At 37.6% G+C, this 15,877-nt stretch overlaps 3 protein-coding genes across 3 annotated transcripts in view; 2 read left to right on the forward strand and 1 right to left on the reverse strand.

The window, feature by feature from the left end:
• LOC129771252 (serine/arginine repetitive matrix protein 2) overlaps positions 1–15,877 on the reverse strand; it is a 78,928-nt gene that overhangs the window by 49,526 nt on the left and 13,525 nt on the right. The window lies entirely within an intron of this gene.
• On the forward strand, positions 3,207–4,509 carry LOC129771254 (uncharacterized). Its single transcript, XM_055774718.1, has 2 exons — positions 3,207–3,496; positions 3,609–4,509. Exons 1-2 carry the CDS (start codon positions 3,364–3,366, stop codon positions 4,418–4,420), a joined length of 945 nt encoding a protein of 314 aa, XP_055630693.1. The 5' UTR covers positions 3,207–3,363; the 3' UTR covers positions 4,421–4,509.
• Positions 9,475–14,195, forward strand: LOC129771253 (uncharacterized). Its single transcript, XM_055774717.1, has 3 exons — positions 9,475–9,851; positions 10,186–10,322; positions 12,874–14,195. The coding sequence occupies exons 1-3, from the start codon at positions 9,713–9,715 to the stop codon at positions 13,669–13,671; spliced, it is 1,074 nt and encodes a 357-aa protein (XP_055630692.1). The 5' UTR covers positions 9,475–9,712; the 3' UTR covers positions 13,672–14,195.

Raw genomic sequence — 15,877 nt, forward strand, 5'->3', positions numbered from 1 at the left:
AAATCACACTTAGCATGTGTTCGCCATGACGGTTTCTCCAGGTGCCTAGATTTTGCGTCCGTGTTCGGGAACACATTGCTATCACCAATCATCATCGATGAGTTAGATTGTTATGATTTCAATACTTGTATTCTAAACTAGCTGACCCGGCAAACTTAGTTCCGCCCAAAAATTATTTTTCGTTATCACATCCACGTTTTCTTACTTAGCGCACGTTCATGGGTCTAATCGCAGAATTGTTCATTGATTGATCTTCTAATCTACCCTTTAAAATTATTTTTTTTATGAAATTTCAGAACGTCTACCAAAACTCGAGATTATAATATCAGATTATTTTCAGACACAATTCTCGTGCAAGATCTTTCATCCACTTACAAATAACATATTTCTCCGTTACATGGAATAAATGTTTGATACAGAAAATATGATAGAATGAAGGTAGCCCTAAATCGGACAATTCCTTTCTCCAGTTTGTTCGTATCAACACATTCGGCGATCCATTTTAATTTATATAGATAGAAGACGATATAGGAGTGCGTTTTATCACATTAAATTCCATTTCCACTTTCGAACGAAGATCAATATCGCTACCGCAAACATCAAATGGACTAACAACGCTTGTCAATATGTAATTGTAGAATAAATGCGAATTGAATTTTTAGAATTTTCCCATTCTCCTCCAGAGTTTTCCGAAAATTTTCAACTGTCATGTTTGGTTGAAATTTGTGCATTATTTTTATGGGACCCCCTCTTTTTTCCAGAGGAGGAAAGGGTGTCATACCATCCTAGAAACATTTATCGTATCCAAAACCCTCGCATCCCAAATTTGGCTCCATTTGCTTGATAGTTCTCGAGTTATGCAGAAGTTTGTGTTCCATTTGTATGGGAGTCCCTCTGCAGAGGGAGGGGAGAAGTGTCGAACTACCATAGAAACGTTTTTTCATCCCTAAAACCTCTATATGCTAAGTTTGATTCCATTTGTTCGATTAGTTCTTGAGCTGTTCAGCACCCTCCCCCCTCTCCCTGTTTAGAGAAGGAAAAGGATTGTCAAACCACCATAAAAACATTTATTGCTCCTAAATCGTCCATTTGCCAAATTTGGTTCCATTTGTTTGATTAGTTCTCGAGTTATGCAGAAATTTGTGTTTCATTTGTATGGCAGTTGTGATCTAACGACCCTCGCAAAAGAACTTCAGGTGAATCAAAGCTCTCCAATCGATATAAAGGGAAAAGAACACGAATTTCTTCGAACACCTCGAAGTTATTGATGCAAATCAAGTACACTATGGTGATATCCGAAGATTGCAGGTTCGGGTCCTGTCACGGTCGCCTTATGGTGATATCGCACTTAATGAAATACGTCGTTGTAATGTTGTTTAGAGACTGGCCGACAAGAGTCCAGCTCATCAGTTTTATTCATGTTTTTGTTCCTATGAAAATGACTATTCTATGTTTTATTCTAAAGGCGTGGTCAGACGCCATTCTTCAAAAAGTAAAAGAATGAACATCTTCTTCATATGCAGAAGTAAATAGGAGAAGGGAGTATAAGCTAGCCTGTAATCGAAGCGCAACAGATGGTTAACATTCATTGCCGCTAGCTAAGCTAAAGGCAAGGCGGAAAGAAAACAAACGCGCAACTTCACTCGGTGCACATCGGGTTACGCAACCAACGTGATTTTTTATGCGAACCTTTCAATTAACGCGGTTTTTTACGCGGATTTTGCAACTATCGCGGCTTTTCACGCGGATTCTCCAATTTCGTTTTTTTTTGTGCGAAATTTTTAATTAACGTGTTTTTACACGGATTTTCCAACTAACGTGGTTTTTGCAATTAACACGATTTTTTATGCGGTTTTTTACGATGTACGTATCCTCCGCGTAAAAAACCCTGCGTGTTTTCTAGAACAAAATATGCCCAACTGCTTTTATTCGCTTGTGAAAAACTGCATCAGTATTCATTGTCATAGGGTGATTAAAATATTAGGGAATAACATGTAGAAGCCACCTGTTCATCTTATCCTTACTGTTCGTCTTACCCGCACCTCTCCTACGAAGAATCTAGGAATTGTAACTGAGATTTTTTTTGTGTGCCTTTTTTAATCATCCTATTTCCAATACGCTGTGAATTCATTAATCCGCTGATTAAAACATAGAAATTTGCTAAATCAAGTATTTAAACTAGGCGAATATTCTTGTTTTATAAATTTCTAACTCAAGTTATCACTGGGTCCAACCGATGACACATTGCCTCACTAAGCGTCGCTTTCGAGTATTAAAGGTACTCTACAATTGCTGAATCTTGATAACAAAAACCTCTGCACATTTACAGGTCTTATGACCGGACACTGTCCGAGCAAATACCATTTTCGAAACATAGGTTTCGTACAAGATGATATTTGTTGTTTTTGTAAAACCTCAGAACATTCGTTATTTCTCATAGGCATCTATCTCGCTATAACTTTCAGTCTACTCCTTCCTCAATCAGCAGTAGGTAAACTTGGAGTTCAGTAGAAAAAACTAGGACATACCATAATAATTCAAAACAATGCACGCAGTGGTTTTTTTCCAACAGGGAAAAAACATCGCTTTAATCTTTATAAACGAGTCAAAAAGATGTGTCGTTTTTTGACGTGTTAAACAAAAACTGCCAGAAAGATGGTAAAATAGTAGCTAGTAATAAACAATATATTCAGCTAGTGTTTGTTAACACGTGTAAAGCTCCTCGATTAAGCATTGATTAAAGAAAATATCGAAAATTCTATTTAAGGGCTAAATGAAAAAAAACATATTTTTTTATAGCAGAATACATGAAACTATTTTTTTCCAATCCTCAAATAAAAATAATATGATCGTTCTTAGCCGTGAAAACTCTGTACCCCGATTTCAATTCTGTAGCATTTCTATCACTTCCGACACACCCTGTGTGTGTCAGGATTGATTGCCGGCTTCTGGTACAAATGTAAACAAATAAATGCAACCGAATGCATTCGATTCAAAACAAATCCTCGGGCTCACATGTGCCCTCCCTTCGAGTGGGATATAGAAACACGTTTTTCAATCCCATTCTCTCGCATTTCTCCTTCTCACGATCTCTCGCGGCTACAACACACAACATAAAATGTTATGACACACAACGGGAGAGCAAATGTTAGGAGCTATATAGCATCATCGCATAGTTATTAGCATGTCTCTCACGTTCACTTTGACGCATGTACCAGTTCAGTCTGACTGTGTGTCTGGTGTTTCAGCCATTTTCATTTTGACGGCCAAAGTATTCAGAATGAAATTTTGAAGTGAAATCGATTTGCAATAATCACATCACAGCAATTCGTTAATTCGTTTGCCATTTTCGGCCCCCAAGAAATGAGCGTCAAAGATGCAATGGAACAGGAGGCGATTGAGATTGAACCGTTGGAGGAATATGAATGCCTGGAGCTGGAAAAAATGATCATAAACGAATGGGGGATGCAGCGGAGTTCATTGAACAGAATGATTTGTAAGTATAATCGAATAGAATCTTTTTGAACATGCAATCGCTGTGTTGTGCGCATGCTCACGACAACTGACTATAAACGATGTATTGGTCTTAACGTCTCTCTGAATTGCAGATTGTCGTATTACGGTCCGATGTCTGGAGGTAATGCAAGACGCTGAGATAAATGAACTTTTTAATGATCCCCGTATGCTTGGTCAGAAGATTGTTTTTAAACACAAGGTTAAAGAAATGCAAGCGAATACAATATTCCAAATGATGAACGAGCGTAAGCGACGCTATCATTCCGCTGAGATGAATGTATGCAAGACTGAGGATCTACAAGATACGTTGCCATCTGTTAAGAAAATTAAGACTGAGGTAGACCCATTGGAAGATACCTCCTTGTTGGAGCCAGAGCAATCATTAGAATCATCTGAGCATGTATTCCCTATTCATGAGCTTCCAATGGAAAATGGAACCACTGTCAAGGCCTCTACAGCTCACGCAGTGGCCGGTCACTTGCCAATCCGTATCAGCCCAGAAGGTCTTCGGCATTTACTGCAAGCCAGTCGCCAGGGTCAATGGGTTTTATCGTACTACAGCATGTATCATACAATGAATCGCAAGATACAGGCGGCTCTCACCCACTGTATCGTGGAGCAGTTTCTTGTGTACAACATTATGTTCTCGCATCGATTGATGCGTCACTATGCTCAAGTTATAACGCTGCTGTTTCCGACTGAAAACGCGGAGGTTTACTACAAGCCGGCGCAAACTTTGGGATGGAAGCGAACTTGCGCCTCTGGTAAACTAATGGATCGTTGGGCAAACCAACGAATGCGCCATAAGGATCGCTATCCTCAGCAGCGGCCCCGAATACTGGATGACACTTCGGACCAGCGATCATTCGCGGAGATGTCGCTGGTTGTGGGATCAAATAATTAGCAATTAGAATTTCTTGGCAAACCGGGAACGAATGATCTAGTCAGAGAATATTGTATCAGTCTAATTTTTTTATATATGGAAATATAACAGTAATCAATTGAAGTTGTTGTTTTTGTTTTGTTCAAACGATATTCAACAGATGACAAAAATCCATTTTCTCATTTTTCTTGTAATGAATTGTTTGCTATTCTCTATGTATTGTATCTTCTTGAATGGCACTGACCATAAATCGCCCCCCTAAATCGGACAATTCTCGCGTAACTTTTGAAAAGGTCCTATGTAACAAATGTAAACAAATCGAGTTAATGGATGCACGCTAATAGTCTTCAATAATTGAATGTAATACAAAAACAATCGTTCACGTATCTACTTTCTTCATCTTTTTATCGCCGATACAAAAAATATCCAATGTACAGATTCGGATTTTAAGCACCCGGCTGTTACTTCGGACGCCACTTTCCTCCGATGCCCGAAACGTCCGAAGTAACAAAGCAGTCAAAACAACACGAAGTCGTACTTCGGTCGTTTTGAGTTTTTGTTTCTTACAGTAGTTGTTATCGATTTCAGTTCAATTCAACGGGTGATAACAATAATAATCTGTCTTTAGAACGAAATGCTGATTTTTGGATTGTTGTTTAGTAGTTAGTTTCAAATTCTTATCGTGCAACGTAATATGTCCAATGTGCAAACGCGGGCAGTCAAAACGTCCAATGTAACATTTTTCGCTCTTTGGCTTCAACTTTAAACTCAAATCACGGAACAACAGCTACGATTGGTTTTGGAGAGCTATTCTCGATCGCTAGTGGTGAGAGGAGCGATAAAGATCGATAACTTTTAAGACAATTCGCGGAATAATGTTCGGGTCTTCAACTACGTTTTTCTCGAGTTGACGAAAATGTTACATTGGACCTTTTCAAAAGTTACGCGAGAATTCCTTTCTCGAGTTTTGCTCTTATCAACACATTTGGCGATCCATTTTTATTTATATAGATAGAAGACGATATAGGAGTGCGTTTTATCACATTGAAATCTGTTCCACATTCGAACGAAGATCAATTTACCGCAAACATCAAATGGACTAACAACGCTGTTCAACATGGAATTGTAGAACATATGCGGATTAAATTTTTCGATTTTTCCCATTTTCCTTCTGAGTGTTCCAAACATTTTCAATTGCGACCTTTTTGAATTTATGTGGTTTTTTATGTTTTGTGTTCTCCAAGTCAAGTGATTCAACCATTTTTAGCGATGGCCAAATTGAATTATTCAAGATCATGGAATACGCAGTTTTATAATGACAGAAGAATTTAAGGTGTCCTACAAATTTCAGATCAATCAGTCAACAGGAACGGGTTCAATTTTCTATTAATGTGGGACAACATTCAAACATACATACAAACATTCAAACATACATACAAACAGGTCAAACTGAATGAAACCAATTAAAAAGTAATTAGTTATTTGGGTACTGCAGCCATCTAGAATTTTGATTTTTCAAGATATGCTATGTTCTACTAGTCGAGCTCTTTCATTTGATACCCATATTGATGAGGTTTTGAAAAAACATATATATGGCGCCATTTTCTGGTGGGGGCCATTTTGAATTAGCTAACTGTGTTCTACTAGTCAATCCCTTTCATTTGATATACATATTGATGGGGTTCTGAGAAAATATGTAATTGGAAAGATGTTTGCATGAAATGATAGGATATATTTCTACGCGTCTATCACAATAAATAAAATTTTAATTTTCATGAGATGAACAATTGAATAACTGTTAAATGTCAAGCGTTATCTATCGAAATCGGGGTTTTCCAAAAAAAAAGTTGATGCCAAATGTCTTCAAATTGCATGAAACTACTGTCATCTCGATTTTTTTTTTTGACATAGAACTACGTCTTTCACGAAGGGTGCCAAATCAGAAAACAGGTTACGTTTTTATGAAATAAAGTTAACGCTAATAACCATTTTCACTCTGAACGAATTCTCTTGATTTGCATACCAATCGAATCGGAAATTCTCTAAGTTTTGTTTGATATGCTATACATTACAATTCGCTTATCTCTAAACGATTTAAATTCATGAAAACTGGAAGAACTTTCTTTTTTCCCATACATTTGTTCTGTCGATTTGTGTGCTAACCCTACCTGTATTTCGATTGCTTATGAATCGAACATTTCTTAGCAGATTGGAAAGATATTTGCATGAATTGATAGGATATATTTCTACGCGTCTATCACAATTAATAAAATTTTATTTTTCATGAGATGGACAATTGAATAACTGTAAAATGTCAAGCGTTATATAAACGTCCTAACTGCCAAGTTTTGATTGGCCCGATTTACGGTTTCCCCAACACAGACTTCAAACTCGATGTACCTGTGGAAATCCGCTCTGCAAATATACATGCAAGTCGAGGGTATTTTTGTTCCACCGAGCTGTTTCCCAAAACTGACTTCAAAATCAATGTGCCTGGGGGAATCCGCTGTGTCAAAACATGCAAGTCGGGGGTATTTTTCCCATTGAGCTGTGTTTCCCTAACACGGACTTCAAAATTAATGTGGCTGGAAGAATCCGCTTTGCAAATTGTAGTATTTCGGGAGTATTTATTAGTGTTGAGTACTTTCGTACTCGCTTGTCGTTGTACAGACCTGAATATATTTCTCTAGAACGTACATTTAAACTGAGAAGCCTGGGAAAAAGTCACTTCAGATACTAGAGGTGAATGAACTTTCGCGGTTTGAGAACTACGTAAACATGATATGTGCAATATTTTCAGAGGGAAATGTAAAATACAATGTTCGTTTGACAATTCTTCCGTTCACATATTTTGATAGTCCATATCAAACGTAAAACAACGTAAAAGGACGTTCATCAAATTGATTTGTAACGAAGAACATTATCTATTACAAAAATTTCGATGCATTCTAAAATAATATTCGAAGTGATAAACAAGTGGATTGCATAATATAATTGCGTAGTTTTACGTCGAAAATATGCGGTCGTGTCCTAGATACAACCTCTATCAATTTTTTTAATTTTGAATGAAAATGATAGATTGATGTACTTTGCTTATTTAAATTCGCAGTACTTAGTACTTACAGAACTTACTCGACCAGTATTAAAATTATTTCAAAATGTCCACATCAAGCTTTACATTGCAATGAAATATCATTATCAGAAAAAAAATCTGTTCAAGTTTTTTGTAGAAGTGTTCTTTGTAGAAAACTTGATACCCGATCAAGGAAACTCATTCTAAAACAAAAATTTAATCGTCGCTCATTATTTTTATGTAAATATGTGTTTATTTGTTTCCCTTATATCCCTTTATTCTTTTTCTTTTTTCTATTTGCATATATAAAGCCAAATATCCGACTATCCGGCCTCGAAGCTTGCCGGATAAATATTCGTTTCATCAATAATTACTACATTCAAGCGTCATTCAGTGCGTTCTTGGTGCAATTCCGCTAGCCTCGGTCAATCACAGAGAAAAACTTCTATGTCAAGGTATAGGGATGAGGCATTTTTGAAATATTCAATATACGATATCATGAATTTCAATTATTATAATTTCGTTCAATTAAGTTTATTTACAGCTTGAGTAATTACTCATTTGGTTTCATTAAAAAAATTGAGACTTATTCTAGAATCCGATCGAATCAGGAATTATTACGCAACGATACAGGAACTTTTTAATTACGCAAGTTCAAAAGACGATATTCACCCTTAGTCCGCAATTAGTTCGACTTTAAATTACATTGACGATTGTTTTGCTCTAAGCCAAAGATGGACATTCGCGCTGCTCGATCGGTTATGAGTCAAACGGTTTGCGAATTGCAAAATTCGACTCCGATCGGATCGTGAAGTCCGTTAAAATGTCAAATTCGAACGGATTCCAGACTCTTCCTCGCACAACTCCACCAGTTCATTCTTAAAAGTGGAACTTTCCATCAGAAGAAGCAAGCTGTAATAATGAACATTCTTTTGCCTGTAAATTCAATTATCTTCAATATGCCATGTCACGATTGACGGCTGTTCTAAAAGTTCAATGTACAAACTGTACTATAGGATAATTACCAAAAATATACCAGCCAAGATGGATCTACCTGGGGATGGAAAGAAAAGCTGCTTATTCTGCACAAGGCGCAACTACCATGGAAACCAATTGTTCACAGTAAATACACACACACTCTATCTCTCTCTCCTTTCGGAAGCAGATAAAATCTGTGAATGACGATTGGTAGCAGAATACGTGTTGGGAAAAGAATATGATTGGATCAAATCATCAATCAAGTTTTAGCGGAAATGTTACCAATAGAACATTCTGTGAATTTGGAAATAGAAGAAAGCTGAAGAAAAGATTTGATTTGACATTAATGGAAATTATTTCGTACGTAGATGCCGACTCTTTTTGCCTTGGAATTGTATTTCAAAAAGCAAGTGTTCTCAAGTATTCTTGTTGCATATCGGTTGCCAAATATTTGAAATACCATTCAAATATTATTGACACAAATCCAAAATTAAAATGACCGCAAATATCGAAATCACGTACAACAATATTTATTCACCAACTAAGCCAACCCAGACAATGGCGATGCCAAGCCCGGTTATACACATAGCCAAATCTATAAACCAGCCAGCAACAACGCCATGGGTAGTAAATTCCGCCTCAGTAACATGAATAGCTTTCTTTATACGTAGATCTAAACAAGTCATTCCCCTTCGGCACAGGCAGCAGCATACATTTTAAACTGAACTTTATCTTCCATTTGAAATCCCTAATTTTCTTCGTCTACGAATCTTCCATCTCGGTTGCGCACACTGGCATCGTCAGATCACCATCATACATTTGAATATACCATTTTACTATTATATATCGACTATCGAGGGTTCAGAATTTGTTATTATTATTCTTTTAACGTTACCTACATGCTGAACTTCCCTCCTCACTTCAAGCTCCTTCTCACTGTCTCTCTCTCTCTCTTCCTCCATGGAACAGATTTTCTCATCTTACCCACTCGTCTCGTGTGCGCTTCTACATCCAAGAGCCACAACCAGCACAATGGGCGAGAACGAGAGCGAAAATCAATAGGGTACAATAATAATAAAATTCAACAGTCACGTACGGTATTACCAGTGAGCATACAGCCAACTGCGATGAGGGTACCATTTTATTTTCAGCAGTGGCCGTAGTAAGCGGACAGTTTCATTTTAACCAGCTTTTAACCAAATTCAAACCACCAAAAGTTTGTCAACGCTACACGTTTTACCGACCGCGCATTCCGAACAGGCATGAATCTCAACACGAGCCAGAATCAGACTTCGCCGGGTACGGCGAAAGAAGAACTGGACGATTTCGAGCGCTTCGCCCTGGATAACCTGGTCCGGAATGAGTGGGGTCTCAAAGTGGCCACATTGAATCGGCTTATGTGTAAGTATGCAATCCGAATCGATCACGTTTGGTTTCGGCAGCCAATTATTGGCGCGGATCAGTTCCAACGCGCATGTCTTTGCTCTCGACTGTATACCAACCAAAATAATGCCACAGCGAAACGCTTTAGCTGAGCGGCGCATTTTTGAATAAATTCTCAAATTCATTGTGGTACTTCAGCATAAAGAATCATAAATATTAATTGCCATTTTTGCTTGATTCACGCTTCCATTTGTGTCTCCGCTGTGCCGTGTGTGTGTGTATATGCCGGTTGGTTTCCGCTATCACTCCATGCTCTTTCGTTGTCGTCGTCTTCAACGCCATCAAAAACAAGATTGTGGAGTTTCAGTGGAATGTTTGGGAGTGATTGAAGAGCATGATTTGAACGATATATTCAACGACGAGAGAACTATCGGCCAGAAGATATTGCTCAGGCATAGACTACGCGAGTGGCGGAAAGGATTACACTGGGTGAGTACACATAATATGACTTTTGTTATTCAATTAGCTTCTGCCCTGGCTGTGGTTTATTAGTGTCGATTGCCCATGAGATTAATCAGTGATCTAGATAATCATATAGTGCAAACGTACGATATGATGTACCGGAAGGAAGTTAACTACAATATGAATACAGCGCTTAGAAGATATTTTATCTGGTGTGATACATGACTTGTACGTGTGTTTCAAGATAGAAACGAACTCAAGTATAAGTATGTAAAGTCATGAGAAAAAGGAAAATTAGAGGGGTTGTATCCGAGACACGACCGCTTAGGACATAGAACTACGCAAAGTTGTCTGTGTTCTGTTTCTGAGAACTATCATTCTCTGGTTCGCACTCGAATATATATTACATTAAGTTAAATTCTCTAGACGCAAAGCTGTACTTATTTTTTTTTATCTCTACCCTCAATTGTTTCGTGGCTTTCCGAAACACTGCTAGAAAATTTCATGAAACCAGATTGTCTGACAAATTTAAGAAATTACAACCAGCTTAAGTTTGAGGAACAATATTATTCCATTGAGGATAATATGTATGAAGTATGTAGAGTTATTAATATAGGAATACGTTTCAGAGTGTAAAATTACTCAAGAGAAATTTTTTGAATCCACAGTTCATATAAATAGATTTTGTATGTAATTTGTTCGACTCATACAAAGTAGAATCAACTTCAATTATGAGACTATGGTAAATATATCTATAACCGCACTAAATATCATAAAAATTAGGAAAAATTCAACAAGTCTTCATCTGCTGATACGTTTTCCTCATTTGTTTAGTAAAGATTCATTCCAAAGCACGGATGATGAATTCAATGAAATTGAAATTGAATACTTATTAATTCTTTTACATATCCGGTCTTCACCCGAAGGAAGATATTCAGGGGAACTTTGATATAACGTACCCTCGATACACGTGCACATGTACATACGTACATATTTTCAAATTTTTAATTAATTTTTGAATATTTTTTTTCTTCAAGAACAATAAATTATCTGAATTTTGATACTAAAATAAGATTTGTACATTTAACCAATCCCGAAATACATCTGATTTTGTGATTTCGGATTCTAAATGAATCAAGTTTTAAGCAACAGTACGAAGGGAATCAACATGAGAAAGACTGACTAGTTGTTGAATTTATTTATTAACCTTACTCAAACAGCAGCACAATAAAGTAAGATAAGCTACGTTTCTGAGTTCTTTCTTATGCTTCGATATAACGTACGATACAACGTACAATTTTGAAAGTGAAATGTACGTTATATCGAAGCTACCCTGTACTCTGTTTTTGGTGGTATTTGGAATGGATTCTGTATTATGAGCTTATGATCATATGTTTCTCACACGTATAGCTCGCAGCAGTTTTCGACGAGGAAGCAAACATGTTCTGAGAGTATAGAATATTTAAGCTGTATGAAATATAACAAAAGATTGTGAAACAGAACTATGGATATGAAATTAAATTGTAATGCTTTGATTGAAAATAATGTTTTTGTTTTCTCGAAAATCGACATTAACTTTCCTGATTTTTTTAAAAATATAGTTGGCAACCCTGCTTGCGTGGGTTTGTAGAATTATTTCGAGAAGCAACGATTCTTTCTTACCTTTGCGAGAACAATACATTAATTGGTCAGGTGTCACAATTTGTTTCTTTATGTCAATGCACGCATTGCACTGAGTATTTAACGAGAGGTATCTTTCGTGCATCGCCATTCAACAAACATCAAACACGCGTCTAACAGATGCACACAGTTGCAACGATAAAAATGAAACATCGCGAAAATGATCGTGTATGAAAAATGATTTTTCGACTCTCGGTCAAAGCCGTCAACAAAGTTAGGAGCTTGTTGCATCAGAACAGAGTCGATGCGCAGAAGAGTAAATGTGAGGGGCTTAGAATGCAAGGGGTGTAAGTGACTTGATCAATTTCTCTTTGTCAACTTTTTCGTTCGTTGTTTCGGGCACAGAGAAATTCTGGAACTTTTCCTTACAGGAGATGCATTACTGATACGCTAGCGACAACTTACTTACTATGCAAGGGTGGAGTTTACTTCGCAAATATTCCCTTTTTGCTAGCCCCTTTCGTTGTTTCTATTCTAGCGGCTGCATAAGTTGCCCGTTATTGACAGCTCTGTTCGGGAAAGCACACACATGGACAGAACAAATGGATAGGGAAATGGGAATACCAATATTCATCAATTTGGGATTGTAGTGTATAGCATATTAAACAAATCTTAGAAAATTTCCGATTGGATTGGTACGCAAATCGTTAAAATCCGTTCGCAGAAAAAATAGGTATTAACGGTAACTTTATTTCATAAAAACGTTACCTGTTTTCTGATTTGGCACCCTTAATGAAAGACGTAGTCCTACGTCAAAAAGATAATATGGTCAGTCTTTCTTGTTGCATGACACAAAACAAGGACAGCTGGGCAATGCTTATACTTCTTTTCAAAAAAATCCAACATGTTTGAGGACCAGTTGTTTAATGATATAATTAACACCTCCAATTATTTGCAGAACTCCCCGGAACATTCTGCACCCACCAAACGCCGCTACGAGCGCCGCTCCACAACCGATCGGCTGAATGTGGACAAAAAACCTCGCATCTCAACCAGCCACCAGATTGACGACGATGTCATCGATAACAGTAGCATCGTCACAACGCAGCTCATGCTACCGGATACCCACAATCAATCCACGACGGTCGCTTCTTCTGCTTCCTCATCGTCCTCGAACGGAGCCAACACCATCCCGGACTCGGCGAACCTTCCGATCCGAGTCACCCCGGAAGCAATGGCTGCGTTCCTTCAGGGTAACCGATCTGGTCGCTGGGTGCTGAACTACTTTTCCGAACATCACCGACTGGACAAAAAGCCCCTCACCGAGTTGACCCACATGTTGGTGGAACCGTTCCTAATCTACAACATAACCTTCACGCACGCTCTGATGAGACACTATGCCGAGGTGATAGTTATGCTGTTTCCCTCCGAGCAGGCGGAAACCTTTTACTGCCCTCGGAATACCCTGCGGAAGAATCCCACCGGCAAGCTGTACGATCGGTACGTGAACCAACGGTTGCGGTACAAAACAAAGTACAACGCCCAACGTCCAACGATGGTCGACGAGAGTCAACTGCATCGAACGTTCGCCGAGATGACCGCTGTGCCATCTGCATCCCTACGGCAACAGTATCTGGACTACGCGGGAGAGCATCCCACTGCGAAGATCGAATCCAACGATACTCAGTCACTGATGGGAAGTTTCAGTGAAGAATCGATGAATGTTTACGGCGCAGAAGATGGAGGATATCCGTAGGGACTTATCGGAGTCAGTACAAACCACAATTGGGATATAAGTTACCGATTACATTGTACCTTGTCGAAAACATCGCTCAATTGTTAGTGAATTATTGATTTTTAGTTTTGTTGAACGTTCAACACTGAGATTGAACAATCATATATGAAAATTTTAATATTGACAATATTTGCTACTGCTCATGCTGGTCAGGTTGGCTACAAATATAAGATGACTCCTTTCGAGTTTCCTTCAACTCATTATGTAGTAATTTAGTGACATGAAAACACGAACTGGACTCATAGAAATGATGAACAGAAAAACAGCAAATAAAGAAATGTAACGAAAATGAAGTAGAGATCAATTAATTTTATGATTGCTATACTTTTATTCCTTCGAATGTAATGCAAAACCGTACATTTTATGGTGAATGAATAAATGAAAAAAAACATAAAGCATGGAAATTCGATAACTGACAAATGTATAAACAGCATCAAAAGCTATGTTATGTAGAACTAGAATATACTATTTTATCTTTTCCGATAGTTTTATGACATTGATTTAAATATTTACATTTTCTATTATTTATTCTTCCTTCTAAAGACACCACAACGCACACATTTGATTAAAGATTGATTGATTATTTTATCCATTTATTATACTTCATCCCCAAAGTGAGTAATATTAGTGCCGAAAGATAAAAGATAAATGGTCGGGGTTCTGCCAAAATGAACCAAGGCCAACATCATTTTGATATATTTCAATTTCAAGTTTTGGCTCCCACTAATTGACCGTGGCAGATCAAATCTATTATGAAGATCAAAGAATATGATTTTCAGTGCACTGTGGCTGGATGTATTTTTAATCTGAATCGTTACTACAATAATATTAAAATCTTAGAGGAAAACTTATGATTCTTCGGGGCTAACCAAGGCGTAATTAATATTAACAATGTTTTGATCATCGGGCACCAGTTTAGGAGATACATATTTCATCAGATGTTGAATGTCGTTGTACTTCGCACGAAAGATGCTGCACCCGGTTGGATGTAAACGATTTTTTATTATAGATGCTTTAACGATATCGTCCTTCGCGTCTTCGGATGTAAACGAATGACTTCCCCTTTGTGATTCCAAAAATGTTATAATCGAAGAAAATTTTTAAAAAATGTTCAGCCAAAGTAATCCAAGTTTAAAACGTCACCTAGACTGCCGTAATCTCACATAGTAACGTAAGCGCCAGAGCGGAGAATTTTCAGTACGAGGCTTTTTCTAAAATTGCATCTATAATCAACGCGTATGCTACGGAAATCTAATCTGTACAAAATGTTTACACTTGACGGAAAAACATTGCCCTCGGCTTGATTTTTGAAAAAAAAAGCGCTTTCATTTAAGCTATGCTACCAACGTCAGTTTGTTGTGGAAACAACGAATCTCAATTGCCGTTTCTACAACCGATTGGCGTACATCCATCAAAGTATGCGACAATCTGTTTCCAATTATTTTCTCCAACATGGCGCAGTTGAACGAAGCATGGGGAAGCATCAGGGAGAAAAGTTCCACACACTTTTCGACTTTGTAGCAATTAAATTGGTGGGTTTTGACTATTTAGTTACAATCTCTATACGATATATGTGATAACAGTAATCCGCTTCAATATGGGATAAATTATTCCATTAAGCTGATTTTGGTTTTATGAATTTGAATATTTAACGAGATTTTTAAACAGAGATTCTAAATGCATGGTTTGAAGTTCTAATAGAAGATGCTCATTATAAATGTAGCACTGCCTTTTTTTCGTTGAAAATTTTGGCATGACAAGCTTTTCGGAAAAGTTATTTCGCACAAGAACAAACGCATGTGACCCTCATTATGCTAAACGTCCATTACAAAAAATGTTGTTGTGTGAAATTTGCTGTCCCAGCTCGTCATTCTGTGCCATCAGATCAGATAAAAAATCACATCGCATCACAATCAACTTGATCTTATGGCGCTCCCGCCACCTCACAGTAGAAATGGCCACTACGTTTTCAAGGTTTTACGGGGTAATTTTTTTCACATTTCTGCAAAACTTCGCAGTTTTTGAAATTGTTAATCGATCTATAACAACAACAAAAAAGAAAAACGTCAACTTTGGTGCTCACGTCACTTCACCTCACGAGATTTCGACAGTAGGGTACTAATGTCTCCTAAATTTGTAACCTCCATAAGTCCTTCGCAATAACATA

The sequence above is a fragment of the Toxorhynchites rutilus genome, chromosome 2 (genome assembly GCF_029784135.1).
Source record: "Toxorhynchites rutilus septentrionalis strain SRP chromosome 2, ASM2978413v1, whole genome shotgun sequence".
NCBI classification, from domain to species: Eukaryota; Metazoa; Arthropoda; class Insecta; order Diptera; family Culicidae; genus Toxorhynchites; species Toxorhynchites rutilus.